This window comes from Hippoglossus stenolepis, chromosome 5 (genome assembly GCF_022539355.2).
Source record: "Hippoglossus stenolepis isolate QCI-W04-F060 chromosome 5, HSTE1.2, whole genome shotgun sequence".
In the NCBI taxonomy this organism is placed as follows: Eukaryota; Metazoa; Chordata; class Actinopteri; order Pleuronectiformes; family Pleuronectidae; genus Hippoglossus; species Hippoglossus stenolepis.
Window position 1 is genome coordinate 26,828,205 of NC_061487.1, and position 17,817 is coordinate 26,846,021.

At 45.0% G+C, this 17,817-nt stretch overlaps 1 protein-coding gene across 2 annotated transcripts in view; it reads right to left on the reverse strand.

Moving 5' to 3' along the window:
- galnt18a (UDP-N-acetyl-alpha-D-galactosamine:polypeptide N-acetylgalactosaminyltransferase 18a) overlaps positions 1 to 17,817 on the reverse strand; it is a 93,646-nt gene that overhangs the window by 4,878 nt on the left and 70,951 nt on the right. The window contains exons 7-10 of one of the 2 annotated variants that reach the window (XM_035157204.2): positions 16,640 to 16,825; positions 14,667 to 14,804; positions 9,827 to 9,922; positions 2,578 to 2,745 (exon numbers count right to left, since the gene is read on the reverse strand). In XM_035157204.2, coding sequence (XP_035013095.1) covers positions 2,578 to 2,745; positions 9,827 to 9,922; positions 14,667 to 14,804; positions 16,640 to 16,825 — 588 coding nt within the window. The remainder of the gene's footprint in view (positions 1 to 2,577; positions 2,746 to 9,826; positions 9,923 to 14,666; positions 14,805 to 16,639; positions 16,826 to 17,817) is intronic. The other variant, XM_035157205.2, reaches the window with a different exon arrangement.

A 17,817-nucleotide genomic window follows, 5' to 3' on the forward strand; every position in this document is an offset into this window, starting at 1 on the left:
TTGGCCCACGTCTCATCCCTCAAACCAGTTTGGGGGAAACCAATCCGGTATTTGTTCAAACCAACAAACGTGACGTCCATGGAGAAGCTGCTGGATGTATAAATTAATCTGTTCTGGTTCATTAGCTCCTAACGGTGAAAACACTCAATTAAAACAGGTTTAGAGAAGATTTAGAATCGTTTTTTTTAAAATCCAAGCTGGTATGATAATTTACCCTCTTACTTCACTGTATAAAAAGCCTGGATCCTGTATTTTTCAGCGCCTGTAAATGGGACGTTGGCTCAGGAGGCGGTGAAGCACTCTGGTGGTTCTTACTGTACACGCTGCAGCAGAGGTAGATCCATTAAAGTAATCAGGATGGTTTTTTTTGCCTCCTACAGTAAAGAGTCAATTGGTTTTCTGTAAGTGTGTGACCTCCAGAGCGACTTCCTGCAAGTGCACTTTAAAGTTTCTGCAGCCGCCTCTCGGTTTTCCTGAGGAGCTCGGATCAGGCCGAGCGCTCGGAAGCTGAGTTAAGAGCAAATAAAAACACACATTTTCCCTCCATCAATCCTCCATACACACATTTTCACACAACCCCTCCATCGAGAGAGGGCGGTCTCAACGCTGTGCACGAACCCACGTCCGCAAACGCAGATAAATATTTGGCATCAGTCCAGCGCCTCGTCCCGGATGCAGCAGCGGGTCGGCCCGTCATTCTGCAGAGTGCAGAGTTGGACCGCACTATCGATTCCCTGCTATTAGGGCGGGAACACTAATCAGTCGCTCAGACAGCCAGTCGGCCCGTTGGCCGGCGAGCCCGGCAATCTGTCAGCCGGATGCTCCATCATCGAGTCGTTCACCTCTGGATGTGGTGAGTAAGAGCACCGCGTGTGAAGAGAGGGGAGAAGAGGAGCTCGGGCAAAATGTACCAACGTCTGTACCAGATTCGATTTTCATGTTGAATTTGATCTTTAGAGAAGCGGCTCCTTCCCAACTGAGGCATCATAGAGTAATTAAGATTTATATTTGTATTTTTAAGCACAGGACATCGTTTTCAATTTTACAGTATTAACTTTATAAAATCACCTCAATGCGCTGAACACTTGACTGTTAACCCCTCTGTGTGTATTCCAGGCCACTGGGACTGAGGTCCTGAACTTCAAAGATTTGACACAGCAGCTATAAAAGTATTTATATGAATAAATTGTGTGTCAAAGTGGTCGTTGTTGTTGTTGTAGTGAGATAAATAGTTTGTCTATTCCTCTTGTGTTGTGAAGTGAATCTAATCACTGGTGGAGATGAGCCCAGCGTTTACCAAGTAAAACATGTTATTGGGAAGAAGTGAAGAAAAGGTCCGTGTGAGAAAATCCAACTTTATCAAGTAAATTGTACGAGTAAATAAGACCTGTCCTATCCCGTCCTCCTCGTCTCTCTTCCTCTGCACTCACGGCTGCTCCCTCAGGGACAACGTCACTTCAATAAAAGATCCTCTCATCAATAATTCACTGGTACTGACTGAACACTTCACATGAAACGCTGCCTCCCTCCGTCTCTCGGCCTGGAATCTCTCTCTCTCCTTTCTCTTATTCTCTCTCGCTGTCCGTCCACCTGCTCTCCTCTCTTTCTTCTGTTCCTTCCTTCTCACTGTGTCCTTACTCCGTCTTTCTACTCTTTATCTACCAGTTTGTTTATTCTTCCTGCTTCCTGTCCATGGAGCTGCAACCTCCACCAATATTCATTTCACTTTTAATCCAGTTTAACCTGAGGAAGGTGATCAAACTTTAAACTATTACCTTCCCTCTTGAATCCTTCATGCAGCTGAGATTTATTCTGCGTTGTGAAGAAAAGCCTTTAAATTCAGTCTCAGGCCTTATTTGACTCCTCTAACAAACTTTCTCACAAAGGAGCTGGACTTTTACTTCTTTCTTACTAGATTGGGCCTAATGGGCTTCATCTCTTTGACTTCTGACACGAGTTAGATGGGAGATTTCTGACTCTGGCCAACGCTAATTAGAAGCGGATTCCCCTGCCAGTGTGCCCAGTAGCCAAGACAGGGAGGAGACTGGAGAGCTGGAGTGTGGTGAGGTATCGTTCTCTGAGGGAGAGGACGGGCGTGAACGATATTTAAATAAGCCTCTTATACAATCTGATGTCTGGGACAAAAAACTGCTCACACACACAGACACACACAGACACACACACACCGCCGGGGGCATGAATACAGTAACGTCATCTTTATACTAATTATCCGACTCCCTCCGCTTATCTGTCACATTTTGAAGACAACATTAAAAGTGTGAAGATTAAAAACGAGACAGAGGGTTGTTAAAAGTCAGAAGCTGAGGATGTGTGAAAGCTCATTATCCAACAGCAGAGGATGTGCTTTTAAAACGCCCGTCGCATGAAATAATAAAAGTTTGATCCAAACCAGAAAAGGTGCAGCGTACAGTCGAGGGGAAGAGAGACCAATCCTGCTCAATTATTTAAAAAGAGAGCACCATCAAATCACGGAGCGTCGGTCCGGCAGACAAGTTAAAAACAGCAGGAAGTTCCAGCGAGAAGAAAGAGAGCAGACATCTTGTTCTGCTGCTGTACCTGAGTGAGCGTCCAGGTGAGCTTCATGTGCTTGGTCGCTGCGTAGCTGCACTCCAGGAGCCGGGGCCGGCTGTTCACGTCCACCACGCACTTGTTGTCATCGTCGTCGATGGTGGGACTCAGGACCCCCAGGTGGAGCTGCTGGGAGCTGGTGTAGTACACGTTCTGCTGGGAGACAGCAGACGGGGGGGGGTCAGTAGAGAGGACTCGGCACACGCAGGGTTAATGATGCTGAATCTGTCTTTGTGAGGATTTCTTTCTTTTTATCTCCTACATATTTGCTAATTAATTTGACAAAAGTGACACAGAGACATCGGACCAGCAGCTTTACCAGAGTTAAACAAAACGTATTGTTACGAAACACCTGTTCGGTCGCAGGAAGATAAGAAAGTTAACGTCTAAACTTGTGATTTTAGTAAGAAACAGCTTGTTCCTTGTTACCAGCTTCGTTCATAATGCTGATTTAGTTGCTTGCTGTTTTAAATTGTGTCTGTTTCAGGTGAAAATAGTCGCTATAGGTTCTTTGACCTGATCTTTAGCCGTTCTAACCAGGAATAGTTAGTTCATATTGACTTTATTTCATATACATCAGAGTCCATCTGCAGCCATGTGGGTCTCAAGAGGTTAAAAAACAGAAAGTATGAAGTTAAACTAGTTCATTTTTGGGTCATTGAAAGTGCTGATTACTGTTATGAATAGTGAAACAGTAACAGACCAAGAACAGACCCCTGAGGCACCTCAACGCCAACGGCATGGCTGCTTGGTTTATCACCATCTTTTTTTTTTTTTAACTGTGTTTTGAATATTATCTTCATGAGGAGAACTTTTATACAAAATAAAACACGTCTGCATTTTAAATAATGCAAGTTTGACAATGCCACGCTGTTTTTGTTTTTCATTGCGTGTACTTTCCTTCACCTCACTTGGAAAATCGACCGCGTCCCTAAACAACACTCTCATGTATAATGTGAGAAATAAACAAGCCACCTGTAACGGATCTAATTATACAGAGGAGGAGGGGGAACTCAGGAGATACAGCAGAGAGAGAAGGGTCAGGTGGATCCTGGCTAAATATGAACTGAGTACATTTTGCATACCTGGAACAAACAAACTAAAAACAAACCAAACACCAGGACGTGGTAATGAATGCACACGTTGGCCCAGTTTCGACGCTGAAAACGTGAAAAAAAAAGAGGAAAAGATGAGACGGAAAAATCCCAGAGAATCTGACACGAGTGAAGCAAATGAGAAGGATCAAGGTCGACGTGAAATCCAAACAAGCAAGTTGAGATCAAGGAGCAACAGCGGCGGCGTCGCTCAGAACAGACGGACACGGCGGCGGCGGCGTGCTCTCACTCTGCGAGCGTGAGCGAGGAGCTAACTGGTGACAACAGTGACCGCTTTGCAGGAACAGGACTTTTCCAGATCGGAGGCAGTTTCCTGCTGTGAAGCAGCCACAAGGCGTTTGAGTTTAAAAACACCTCGACTCACACACGACACCACTGACCAGTGTGTGTACGTGTGTGAGCACTTGCTGAGCGAGGGATCAGTTTCTCTGTGTGCGTGCACGAGCGATTAAACTGTGGATAGATTGATGCTCGGCTCCCGACAGAGGTCTTAATGTTTTCTCTTCTCCCGTCACGGCTCCTTAAAAGCTTTAATGGGAGGATTAGCACGGTGCGATGCCAGATAACAAACTCCTCACACATGTTCACATTAACAAGTGTGGACAGGAGAGAGCCTCCGAGCTGGGGGGGGGGGGTCGACCATCAGCAGGTGAGAATTTGGAAACGTCTCGCAGTGAAGCGAATTAAAGTAAAGGTGGTGCAGAGATAAACGCTGTACCACCGTGCCACATGAGCTGCAGGAGTATCTTGGGACCAGGCGGGTCGGTACGGAGCTGTACCGGATCATAGTGGTGAAGGAGGAGCAGAGCTTTTCGATTTACTGGTCGATTTACGCTCCGACCATCACTTCCTGTCACAAGCTGGTGACAGAAAAAACGAGGTCGCCGACACAAGCGGCTGAAGTTAGTTTTCTCTGTCGTGTGTCTGAGCCCCAACTCGGGGTCAGGAGGTCGGACATGGAGGGAGATCAGAGTGAAACCTCTGCTCCTTCATGTTAAAAGGAACCAGCAGAATCCTCCTGGGTTCTTCCACTGGAGGTTCACCAGACTGACCCGGGGGTAGAGACCCAGAACCCACTGGAGGTTCACCAGACACACCGGGGTAGAGACCCAGAACCCACTGGAGGGTCACCAGACTGACCGGGGTAGAGACCCAGAACCCACTGGAGGTTCACCAGACACGCCGGGGGGTAGAGACCCAGAACCCACTGGAGGGACTACATCTCCCATCAGGCCTTGCACCGCCTCAGGCTCCCCCAGGAGGAGCTGGTATTACTCTACTTCAGCAGAATAAATTGGATGGATGATCATATATTTATCGGACAACTGGTTTTAATGGGGTGATTGTTTTTAATATTGTCTTTTATGTTATCTCTCTTATTTTAGTTCCGCTCTGCACTTTGTAAAACACTTTGTAAACTCGTTCAGATAAAGTTTTATTATTATTTTGTGCAACAAGAGTCTGGGCAAGTTCCCCAGCCAATAGAAGATGTTGCCAGATGTTGTGTTGACAAATGAAATGTGTGTTAGCTTTACTTCTTTAAGACTCTTATACTTTAAACTGGTTCATGCACACCCGCTCTCCAGGGCTGTATTCACACACACAGCTAACAACAAAGTATATATACCAGAACAGAAAGGTGCTATATAAAAAAAAAAAGTTGTTATTAATATTATAAGATACCGTTTGTTTATACAGGAAGCTTGAGAGTCGGCGACTGATGAATTAACACCAGCAAACGTGTTCTCATACACACACACGAATAGACACACACACACACACAATTTGTCAAAAGTTTTTAAAGTCTGCTAATTGGTTTGAGTTTCCTTTGTATCAAACCGACTCCCCGGTGAAATAACTCCATTTTAAATCATTAATTCACCACCAGTGTTCCAGAAAATTCTAAATTAACGTCTAAAGTCTCCAAAGTAAGTAAGAAAGTCACGGTTGGAGGGAAAGATTCCCCCCCCCTCCTCTCTCTCCCGAGTGTTGAGTCTGTGTTTCAAAGTTTAATGTTTGATTAAACTTGTTCTGCTTCCTGGTTTCTCTTGATCAAGGCCTGACGGGTTTTTTCCTCCTCAGCCTCTAACAAACATTAAATTGTGCTACAAGATTTCCTGAACGTACAAATTCAATATCCTGGCATTTCTTGTTTTGTAGACACACACACACACAAACAAACTCACACACACACAGACACACACGCAGGGACTCCAATGCACACATTTATATCGTAATATTAAACGATAATATTTAACAACATGTCAGCTCTAACTACTACAAATAGCCTCATAAAGCCGGACTCCTGAGAGCGTGTCCTCACAGAGGTAGAAGTAGGAGGTTGTCACGTCCCTGTAAACAGCCTCCGAGGTCTAATTCTCAGTCTATTGATCCGGCCACAAACCAATCTTCTTAGCAAGGCTGCGGCAACATGGAGCCACAGATCAGACGTCTCCTTCCCGCTTCGTGTCCCACTGGAAACTCTCATTTACTCTGCGGAATAATTATTGTTTTCTGCAAACTCCTGCACCAGCTTGGAAATTAAATTTTGAAACTGCCAAAGTGAAGTTTGCTTTCTGCAGAGAACTTGCGAACGCCACACAGAACCCCCCCGCCGCTGCCGCCGCCCAGCCGAACCGAAATTCAAACCAAGAACCTTCTTACTGTGAGAGGACATTGATATCCACTGTACCACTGTGCCGCTCTCGAAGTAACACAACTCGCTGGAAAACACTGGAAACACAGCGATGTCGGGTGTTTTAAAGGAAACACACACACACACACACACACAAAGTGAGACAACAGCCGCCCCCCCCCCTTAGTAAAGCAGATGTGAACTGGACATGAGGTCGATAGTTGTGGTCAATTACTGGCATAATATGTAATATGTAGAAGAGCTTAACTGAACAATACACTGATGTCTCTCTGTCTGTCTGTCTGTCTGTCTCTCTCTTTCTTTCCCTCCCTCCCTCCCTCTCTCCCTCTCTCCCTGTCGTCTGTCTCTCTCTCTTTCTTTCCCTCCCCCCCTCCCTCCCTCCCTCCCTCTCTCCCTCTCTCCCTGTCGTCCGTCTCACTCTCTCCATCTCATCCAGGTCGAGGCTTGTCCCGTTTTAGCTCTGAAACCATCTTATATCAGAAGAGCTGCGTCAGAGTCTGAGTTTAAAAGGCTTTTAAACGCCCACCTGTGCAGACTGGTACCTTTATTATTCTGCATCTTTCTACTGTTGTTCTTTTCTATCGTTCCTTTCATCCCCGTCTCTTCTCCTGTTTTCATGTGCGATGTTCTCTTTTCATCCCGTCTCTCTTGCTATCTTTGCACGTATATTGTGCCGTCTTGTGGGTCTGGCCTTGAACGGCTCTAAACAAGTAAAGTGTATTATTCTTCTTATTTGCATCCTTCACTGCATAAAGCTTCCCTCCCTTCGTCTGGGGCGAGCGGCTGAAAGAGGAGAGCAAGGAACGCTGTGCATCGCTGACGCTCAACAGTTCATCAGGCATTCAGAGCCACATCCGTCCATTCTGTTGGATACACACAGGAACGGGGGACTCTGAGGTAATCTGAGGGATCGGACGAATCAGAATAAAAGGATCTGAACGGGGAATAAGGAAAGACTGGGGGGAATAACATCACAAAAGACACTCCGCATGAATAAAGGATAGAGAATGAAAAGCGATAAAGGCGCGTTTGAGGACCAGAGGAATATCTGAGACTTTGATGTCGGCTCTGAAACGGTTCCCCGCTGCGTTCCGCTCGGCCTCCCGAAGGCTGCACGTCGCTGCATCATCTCTAACGCACGCGGCATCGCTCCGGAGTTCACCAGGAGGTCTGGGATCAGTCTGCACGTTCAGCGGATCGGTTGCTCTGTGTCAGTTTGTGCAGGTTCAGTCACCGAGGCCTGACATTTCATTAGGCTAATGCCGGGAATCAGCCGTTAATGTGTGAATGTGTGAGCGAGCAGAAGACTACAAATAATCCATTATATCCTAACACACTCTAATCCCTCTGTGATTACTGCAGCAGGTACGGGGCAGATAATAACCGTTATGTGCCGTGTAAGGTATGCATGTGCAACTCTTATTCTATAAGCCCAAATATCTGGAGTCTCTAACGTGATTAGTCGCGCTCTGGGTAATGATGTTCTGCTCCTATCTTGACTCATCCTGGTAAAACCCCCGAATTCCTCTGTTATCTGGAGACGTGTTCCAGTGCACTGTGGGTAAATTACTGCTCGCTAGAAGTCAATTTCTCCTTTTCTGTTTTTAAGTGAGCCGGAGTTCATACATAAATATGAGCCCAATGTTCATTTGTCATTTGCTCTGCGTTTAATAGCTCAGAGTATCTCTCGTGCATTTTCATTCACGCCAACTGGAGAAGCTCGTGTTCGGCTTTGAACTCGCTTTCGTCTTAATATGTGAATTTTAAGACCCAAACCATCAGATCTTTAACACATTAGTATCATAATAAATGAATAATAAAGCATAATTATGCGTCCCAGAGGAGGAGAACTGGCCGAGAGGCTTCACTTTGTTCAGTATTAATCTGATTCTTAATGTGAATATGCTGAATCTGTGGGTGAACAGAACAAAAGAGGTGGAACACTATCAGCACTAGTTAACGCTGTTAAAAGACCGAAAACACCTGCAGAAAGTTTCACTGTGTGTGTTTTGTGTGGAGAAATGTTCGACCTGCGTTGGTTGTCGTTATGAATCACGCTGGAAATAATTGTGAGATCAAAACCTTAATGAATTTCATCAAAGAAAAGTCGTATAATTTACTTTACAGCTCAAAAAACACATTTAAGTGTGAAGTTTCTCTCTTAATTGAATAAATAAATGAACATTTTATTTAATAATTGACGACAGAGTAGGAGATAAAATGTGCTGATGCTGCAGTGACGGACGCGACCCACAGGGGGAGTCACGTGTTTCTGACGTCCAGGCTCCGGTCACAGTTATTAACCCGCCTGACGGAGGAGCCGCGGTTCGGGGCGACCTCACTCAGCTCGATGCAGAATCCCAAATATGATTTTCTTTGTGAAGCAACAGAGCATTTCAAAGTGGTAAATATTGGAAATGCACAGCAACACTCCCTCGCGCGCTGTTAAAAGTGTTCCCCAGCTCCTCCATTAAAGAGGCAATAAGTGGAGACTTTCACTGCCCCTTGAATTACACGACCTTAAATGTGCAGTGGGCTGATGGAGCTGTCCATCGGCCTCAGAGTCACCCCCCGCGACCAAAACATCACATGACAAAGCAGCATCATTATGATGATTACAGCCCGGTGACATATCGGTTATTTACTCTGCTTCTAGACTTTAATGAACCAGTTTACTCAAAGTGGAAATGTGACTTTTATTCATGTGAATTACCGGCGGGCAGAGCTCCACGTCACTGAGTCACCACAACTCCTCAGTTTCATCAACTCCAACACGAAACAGTGTAATTTCCTCTTTGCACAGGAAGGTTCACAGGTGCAGAGACGTAGTTTGACTGAATGTAAAGATGGAGGACGTGAAGACATAAGGTTTCGTTCTGTGGACATTTGGGGATTTGTTGTGATTTCAGATTTGTGAGTTTAAAGCTCTGGTAAAATCTTCTGTGTGTTTTTATATGATCGAGTTTTCTCTGTTTGTCTGTTAATGTCTGTGTGTTGCTGCTCGTCTTGGCCAGAAAAGAAATGTTTGATCCCAATGGGACTAATCTGATCAAATAAAGGCTGATGATAATTATAATAAAAAAGGTTTTCTGCTCCCTCTATGTTTTTTCCGGCCCAAAAAAGTTATTGAAATCAAACTTTAGTTTAATCCTGTTCCACAACTCTACACGTTCATTTCCACAAACCAACCACTGACCTGTATCTAACTGAAATCTAATCATGCAGCTTTAATATTTGAGGTTATAATACCTAAGTAATATCTGTGGATAGATGTTTAAAACTAGGACGCTGATCTGAAAGGAGCCTTTTTGTTCTGCAGAGAACGAAGAGGATCACTGAAGCTTCTCCACGTCGGTTTCTTTTCTCTAAATCCCCAGAGAAACCTGTCATAAGGTCTTTGCTGCTTTATTTTTCACGTCTTTTGAAGAGTCGAGATAGAACAGCGCAGAGCGGAGAGGCCACTGACCTGCGGTGTCATCCCGTGACACAGATACATGATGGGGACGTTGTCGGAGTCGGGTCCCTGGTCCAGACACAGGTCGTCTCTCAGACTGTTCTTCAGCTGGGGAAGATCAGAGAGAGAGAGAGAGAGAGAGAGAGAAGGTGGGCGATGAGGAAGGGACGGCACGTAATTGTGGAAAAGTGACTGCAATTATGATCAAAGATGGATTTTGACATCAGCAGGACACCTTTCTCACACTCTGTCGTCCAATTGGAGGTGTTATTAAACCAACTGGTCTCTTCACTTAGTGCAAACAGGCTGTCACAGCTCGATGGAGACTCACCTTTGGACATTTTTTTAAAATCACAGAAACGTGGAAAAGACAGGAATGGCACACAGCTCCGTCAAGGACCAACAGTCCCCTTAGATTCAATCAAGCTTTGAAGCTAAACCAACATGACGATGTCCCCAAATCACTCAAACTACTTGAGATACATAGAAAAAACGTCCTATATCAAAATGATCCAAACTCCTGGATTAACCCCATTGTCCAGATGTGCACCAGAATGTCTTTCTTGTCCCATCCGTCCACCAAGTTCAGTGCTTTTTGCGTAATCCTGCAAACAAACCAACAAACCAATCAAACCAACAAAAAAGACAGGGGTGAAAACGTAACCTCCTTTGTTTGTTGTCGAAGTGACGACTCCTCCTGCAAGTGAACTGGTGATTTTCTCAAGTGTGTTAAAGTAAGAAGCTCCAGTCCAGCAATTTATAAAATAACTGAATATCGGTATTAAACTGCTGCGAGACCCTGAATGAACTGTTGTGGGTTGTTGGAGTTCTACGACTCTCAGCTTCCCACGACACACAGACACACATTAGCAGAGTGTCTTTCTACGGCCTCGTGTACAGAGACAGGTTTCTGCGTCTCTCCTCCTCCCTCCACTCTCTCCATCTTTCTATCTCCACTTTTACATTATTAATTAAGCCATTATGACAGAGTGGTGCACTACACAGCTCCAGCTGAGTGGCTAAAGTGAAGACAAATGGGAACGCTGCCGGCTAATTAGTGCCTGGCAGGGGGAAGTCACACAAACACATGAAACCAACCGTCACCTCTCCTGGCGGCTGCAGAAGAGCATCTCAGGAAGGAAACATCTCTCTGGCACTAACCCACAGAGAAACACAGACAGACTCTCCAATGTTCAACACACAACAATCATTATATTTCAGTATATACACATGGATCATTGTGCAGAAACCTTTCCTTATGTATTTAAAAAACCAGAGAAAGAATATTGTTCCATGGATATCTCTGTTTGCAGGTTGTCGGGCGGTTTCAGGAGAAGGTCAGATGTCCAGAGTGCAGCTCGAGCTGAGAGGGAAGACGTCACTTATGAAAAACTGATGACACGCCCGTTCTCTAAAGCTGCTTTTAAAATGAAATTGTTCCACTTTGGCAAATCACAGCGATTTCCTCCATAACCCGGAGCTTCGCTTTTCACTGGTTCCAGCCAGTTGGCCCTGATTAGATTTATAATATGTGAACGACTCAAACTGTCATTTGAATGCGTCGTTACCTGATTGCACAAGTAGAAAGTAAAGTTTATTTAGTGCAGCAGCTTCCAGAGAAAAGTGGCAAAGATCTTTTCAAATGTGTAATTGTTGATGTTAAAGAATAAAAGAACCAGAGAAACATTAACTATCATAGAGAAGCTACGCAATTATTTTATAGTAATCAACCGTGTATAGGGATAAATTTAGCCTCGGACAAACGTGATCGGTATAACGTGTTTCCACTATAAGAGAATTTTGTCAGGTTGTGGATAATTAAAATGACGTGTCTGTGTCGGTGTCTCCTTTAAGGTGAATTCATTAATTCAGCTTTACCAGTGGCAGCCGTGTGTTGGACACCGGGTTGACTTCAGTCCCTTGAATGCACAGACGTGTTCAGACAGAAGTGAACGTTACAGCTGCCTCTGAAAAGTTCAGGGTCTGTTGTGCGTCGGCTTCCTGAGTCTCACGTCCTGAACCTTTACTCACGCAGCATGGTAAACATCCCGTGGCGGCAGCCATCTTAAGTATGCCATTCAGGTGACCTTTCCAAAGAGGTGATTTGAATAGAAATGCCTGTTTATTATTTTTTTTTTAAGAGCTGTGGTCTGAGCCTCGTTCTGCGTCACCGCTCCTCGTGAACGTGAGCTAAATACTGGAATGAGGTGATTGAAAATACTAATTGGCTGCAACTCCGCTGGGAACAAACTCCCATTAAACCGGGTCCTGAAGGGGCAATATGTGGAGTTTACGACGAGTGAAGGGAGGGGAGATCTTCATTTTCTACTAATCTCTTTTACATGGCCTATAGAAAGCGTGTTCTCCATCTGCGGAACAGTTGGTCTCATTCCCGCGGCTCCGCGCTCGTCTGCAGTCGCATCACACTCGGCCCGGTGGGAGTTCGTCTCCTGATCCACCGTCGAGCTTTCTGTTCCACAATATCTCAGGCTGCTGTCACACATATTACCCTGGTTCAATAATGGGATACTTTATTAATCCCCAGAGGGAATTTCTCTTCCCTCTGTTCCCACATTTCATACAGAGAGTCAGACGCAGCTCTTCAGTGTCTTGCTCAAGGGCACAACGGCAGTGTGAATGCTTATGAAAACAAACGCTTGAGGTTAAAGCTACACAACAGAATTCTCAGGCTGATTTTGACAGATGAGGATTTTTCAAATCGCCAACAAAAGTCCCAGATCGTCGTTTGATTGGAAGTCGCCAATCGCTACGACTGAACTCTTCAAAGACGCGATAAGAGAGGCTGGCCCGCACATCGCAGACACATCGCAGACACATCGCAGACACATCGCAGACAGAACGTAGACACGTCGTAGACACGTCGTAGACACGTCGCAAACATGTCACAGACACTTTGCTGATTAATGAATGTCTAAACATATCCTGACAATTCATCCAATACTAATATAAATATGGATGATTTGACATTTCCCAAAAAGTTAGATCAAACCACAATGATCGCCCCCTGGTGGCTGGCTTCAGTATAGCTCATAAACCCCGCCTTCTCCATGTTAGTGGATGGGAAATAGACCAAACTTAAAAGTTATTGTACATGTCAAGTACATTATTCTCAAAGATGGTTTCCGTCATATTAGCGTGTTCTTGTCAAACTGATGTTTGTTCAAGTGTTCATGTTTCATAAACTAAAATATAACTTGACTATTCAATGAATTAATAAAGAATCAAGTCCAAATAAGGACTATTAAGAATTAAGAATTCCTCAGTGGTTGGTATCTGGAGTCAGGGGGGAACATCTGGGGAAACGTATCACGACTTCAGTATTTTTAACTCCAGCTCCAGGTGTGAAAACAGTTTGTGTTCCATTTCAAACAGCTTGAGGAATCTCATCTAATATGTCTATTTGTTCAATATTTACCTCGTGCGTGCAGAGCGCTCCTGCAGCTTCTGTCTGGCGTTGAGAAGGAGACGTGAAACAGCATCCACAGATGGCATCGCACCAGAACACTTGTACTCTCTCCCACCCCCATCTCCTGTGAGAGCTTGTTTTTGTCGAGTATGTAAACTTCACATCTACATCTCTCAGATGCTACTGTGATAACGCTTTCATCTGGCGCACTCGGAGCCGAGCCCCCGCACGCGCCCGTCAACAAACAGCTCCATCCAGCTCGCAGTGTGACTGAAGTGTTTATCGAACAACAAACACGGGAGGTGGCGCCGGGGCTGATTCCAGAGCCGGAGACTCGTTTGCTGCTGCTGTCGTTAATGTCGGAGCAGAGCCACGCCGTGCTCTTTCTCCTCCATCAAGTCAGAACGTCTCCTCATTCTCTCCAGTGAAGGAGCTGACGTCAAGCAGAGAGTCAGAAAGGCTGAGAGGAAAGATGGAGTCGAGCTCGGAGAAGACACACGACTCAAACTGTATCTGCTCTCCACTTATGTTTAAAAGGTTAAAACAAAACCAAAAGAGAGAGTTTAACTATTAAATTATTTCCTTCTTCCTTCACTGGGATAATTCTGCTCTGACTCCTGTCGTTTCTTTCAATTATACCAAAAAACCCTCCCACTGCAGTTCGCTGATGAAGAGGAGAAACCACGCTGAAGTTAAGTGGCGTAAAAAGCTCCGTCCTCTCAGGGCCTCGCTGCCGACATGTGAAAAGAGCCCTCACAGCCGCAGCATGTGTCACGTGCTCTCGTGCTCAATTACACTTAATGGAAAAGTTAACATTCTACAGGTGGAAATACTTGAAAACGTTAAGTGTTAATGGAAAAGTTTCAGCCGGAGGACGTGTTTATGGGGACACGGCTCTAACGGAATGAGAGGGAGAGAGGTTAAGTGGGCGAGTGGACGATGTTTCCGACGAGCAACGGACGTGAAACTGGAAGAACACAAAGATCTCAGGATGAAGAAGAGGAGCCGCACACGGAGAAGACGAAGACGAGGAGATTCTGCCTCCTCTGGCTTTGTTCTTTATCTAAATAAAAACACCTTGATTGTGTGAGGCTGTAATTAAAGGTCTTTATGGATTATCGTTTCCTTTTGGCTGAAACGTGACAAACATGAGAAAAACATGTTGCTGTTAAGCTGCCACAACCAAAGGCCTGGCTTATTAATTTTAGATAAAGCTAACGGAGAAGAGTCTTGTTCCTATTTCATAATGAATTAAAATACTGCTGAATACTTAATGCTCCGCTCGGAGGAGATTCTCTCAGTGTGTAAGTACCAGAGGGGACGGAGTGGAGACGTACAGTAGGTGGTGTGTGGTGTTTCCTAAACTGTGAGGAGGGATCCACGCTTTCCTCTGTGGCCTCCTGTTTCAGATTCGGTGAAACTCACCACTCCGTAAGCGACTGTGTTGCTGTAGGACCGGAGCTCGGGGTAGATGTTGGCGAGGAACCAGCTGAACGGTCGACAGCGGAGTCTGGATCTCAGGGCCTTTCGCTCGGAGATGTCCCCGATGTCGATTCCCGAGTTCTGGAGGAAGGAAATAAACCCAAACACACACGTACAGTTAGTAAAATAAACCTTTCCAGCTTCCGTCTGATCCGATGAGGAAGCTGAGATGTTCCTCTGCACCATAATTCTTAACCTTGTGCTCAGATATGTCTGTTTTATGATAAAGCTACACAATAAATACATTAAGCCTCAACTGCTTAATCTCCAATGATGCAGGAAATCCTAAATAGCAGGAGCAGAGTTCAGGGCCTCAGGCGTCTGTCGGCGTCACTGCATCGTTATAATGACAAATCAATGACTAGCAACGATAAGTCAAGGGGAAACTGCAGGAAGACGTGGAAGAGGAATCACAGAGGACGTCGCACGATGAAGAGAGTTCCAAATCTGAAAAGGAATTCACTTGAACAATCCCCTTGAAGATAATAAAGCGGGCGCCATTTCATTGCAGAAGAAGAAACGGTTGATAAAAAGACAAGGCAAATTAAATTCACATTATCTCAGCTACGCGTTGGCGGTAGTTACAGATCTGTGTCATCATACAGCGGCTCCAATTAAACCACGCTTTAATCTGCTGGATCAAGCTTTTTATTTGGATCCGCACCAGATCTCACACGCTCGTACAAATCACTCCTCGAAACGTTAAAGAGAGTGAAAAAGGAAATTCCTGGATCTGCCCGTTTTGTCTGGTTCCACGCAAACATATTTCTTTTCCGTCCTGGAAATCGTTCAGCAGCTTTTTGAGTAATTTTCCTGAAAACAAATATCTCCAGTAGAGAACGGCTGTCGGGTGATTTTTAAAACCTCCTCAGTGGCTGAAATCTGTTGGTTCAACAAAAGACAACATTTGAATGGACTCCCGGTGGAAGCATGAGAAGAGAGAGAGAGTGTGGACGGTGCAGAACCAGAACCTCAGGGATCTGCCCCCAAAACAAAAGACCCACAAACCCACTGAACCTGTTTCTCACCAGGATTGATCGTTTGGGACATGAAAGATTTTAAAGTGACATGAAAAACTGTTTGTTCACTGCAGGATTCCTTCGGGCAAGTTATAGGAAAACAAAAACTGTGGTCTGGACATTTTTTGTAAATGTCAACCTCATCTGAAATGAGAATAAAAAGAAACAAGAGCAGCCGAGAGTCACAGTATGATGTTTTTTCAGTTTTTCTTTCCTCTAGTGTTTAATATAAGTTTCTACCTCCACTAAGGAGGTTATGGTTTCACCCCTGTTCTTTGTTTGATTTTAAACAAGATTATTTATAGAGGAAGTGTCCGATTCAGTTTCTACAGAGTTTCTCCCTCCAGCACCGGAGCAGAAACTCCAGATAATGTCCAGCGAGCTCGTGAGCAGGAGATTTTCTGGAGGATTTCTGGGTGTTTTTGTTGTTTCTAACATGCGACAGACGCAAAAAGACAAACATCTCAGAGGAGCCGTACACGTAGAAGACGCAGACGAAGACGTCAACCTTGGAAAGAACGAACACGTGACCTCCGCAGCCTCTTCGTTTGAAAGCTCTGGAGATGTTTCCTGTCGTCGTGAACACGGCTGACTGGAAACTCTCAGTTCCTTCATATGTGAAAAGAAAACAACTCCAGACCCCATCGTCAACAGCTTCCGTCTCCATTAAATCCAAACTATCTGAAAACTGTTTTCCAACCCTGTTCATGCTCCACTGATTCACCGTGACCTCTGTGACGGCAGCAGTCACGGTTGCTTGGAGATTCTGAGCACAGATAAGCACGAGAGCAATTATACCCACACACATCCTCCCACACAGAGAGTAAGCACAGTATGCAACACTTGTGTGTCTGTGTGTGTGTGTCTCTGTGTGTGTGTGTCTGTGTGTGTGTTTACCTGCAGTGGAACGTTCCAGGCCATGTAGACGTGACTCTTGTGCTGGTCCATCCACACCTCCGCCACCCTCAGAGCGTTGCGACGCACGTGCACCGTCAGGTTCTCCGTGTAGGGCTTGTGGGCGCGCTCGATGTGGGCGATCCTCGAGCAGGGCAGGACCTCCACGCTGCCGCCACACTGCCACACCTTCATCACACACACACACACACACACACACACAATAAAGACATGGACACGTGCCAGGTGCATGCCAGTTAATCCTGTGTCCTCTAAAAAGGGGATTAAATCTGTACCGTGACTGAGGCTGCTTGATAGAATTAGTGTGAATAAGAAGGAATCACCACAGGAGCACAGATGGAAACTGGCAGATATGTTTTACACAGGCCGAGCCACCATGATACATATAGAAAGAGCTTTTCCTCAGTTTTGTCAGGTACCTACATTATTAGCTGCAGTGTATAAAGCCTTGTTTGTGTACTTAGTTTTTTACATCTTAGGAAAAACGTGCAGCAGCGATTGTTTTCTTCATGTCTTGCAGAATGCAGCTCTGGTGAGAGCGGCTCTGACTCATCGGGGGAGAAGAGGCAAAACTGATCTGCTGGCTTTGGGAAACGAGACAATCGTCCTTATTTAGTGGATTTGCACACGTTTAATAAAACCTGCGTTAAAGTGCTACAGGGTCCAATTGATTTATTTGACCCCAACAATACAAAGTAAGGACAAATAAACAAATCAAGTAGAAACTGGGCCAATTGAAAGAGGTCAACCAAAAATAATATTCCCAACAAAACAGGACATTATCCCAAACAACTGACTTCACAAATTAGAGCAAGTTTGAAAACCACATAGACAATAACTAAAACACATCGACAGTATATAAGAACGGACGTAGCCCCTGGGACCATGAACGTGAAGCCAAGAACCTGTATTTTCTCACAGTTTCAAGTCTTTGAGAAAATACTGATCTATGTCTCAATCTCTAGTTTCAAGTCTGAAGACGATTAAGCATTAATGGGGGGTGCATGCCATGTGACTGACAGCCAGTACCATCCAATATCAAACTCTACAACTTGTTTGCGTTTGAATCTTCCTCAGATAACGCAGCCTTTTCTTTCTGCCACTAACATGTGACGTCAACTTCTGCTTTGTCGTGGAGTTTTGTGATAATTTCCATGGCA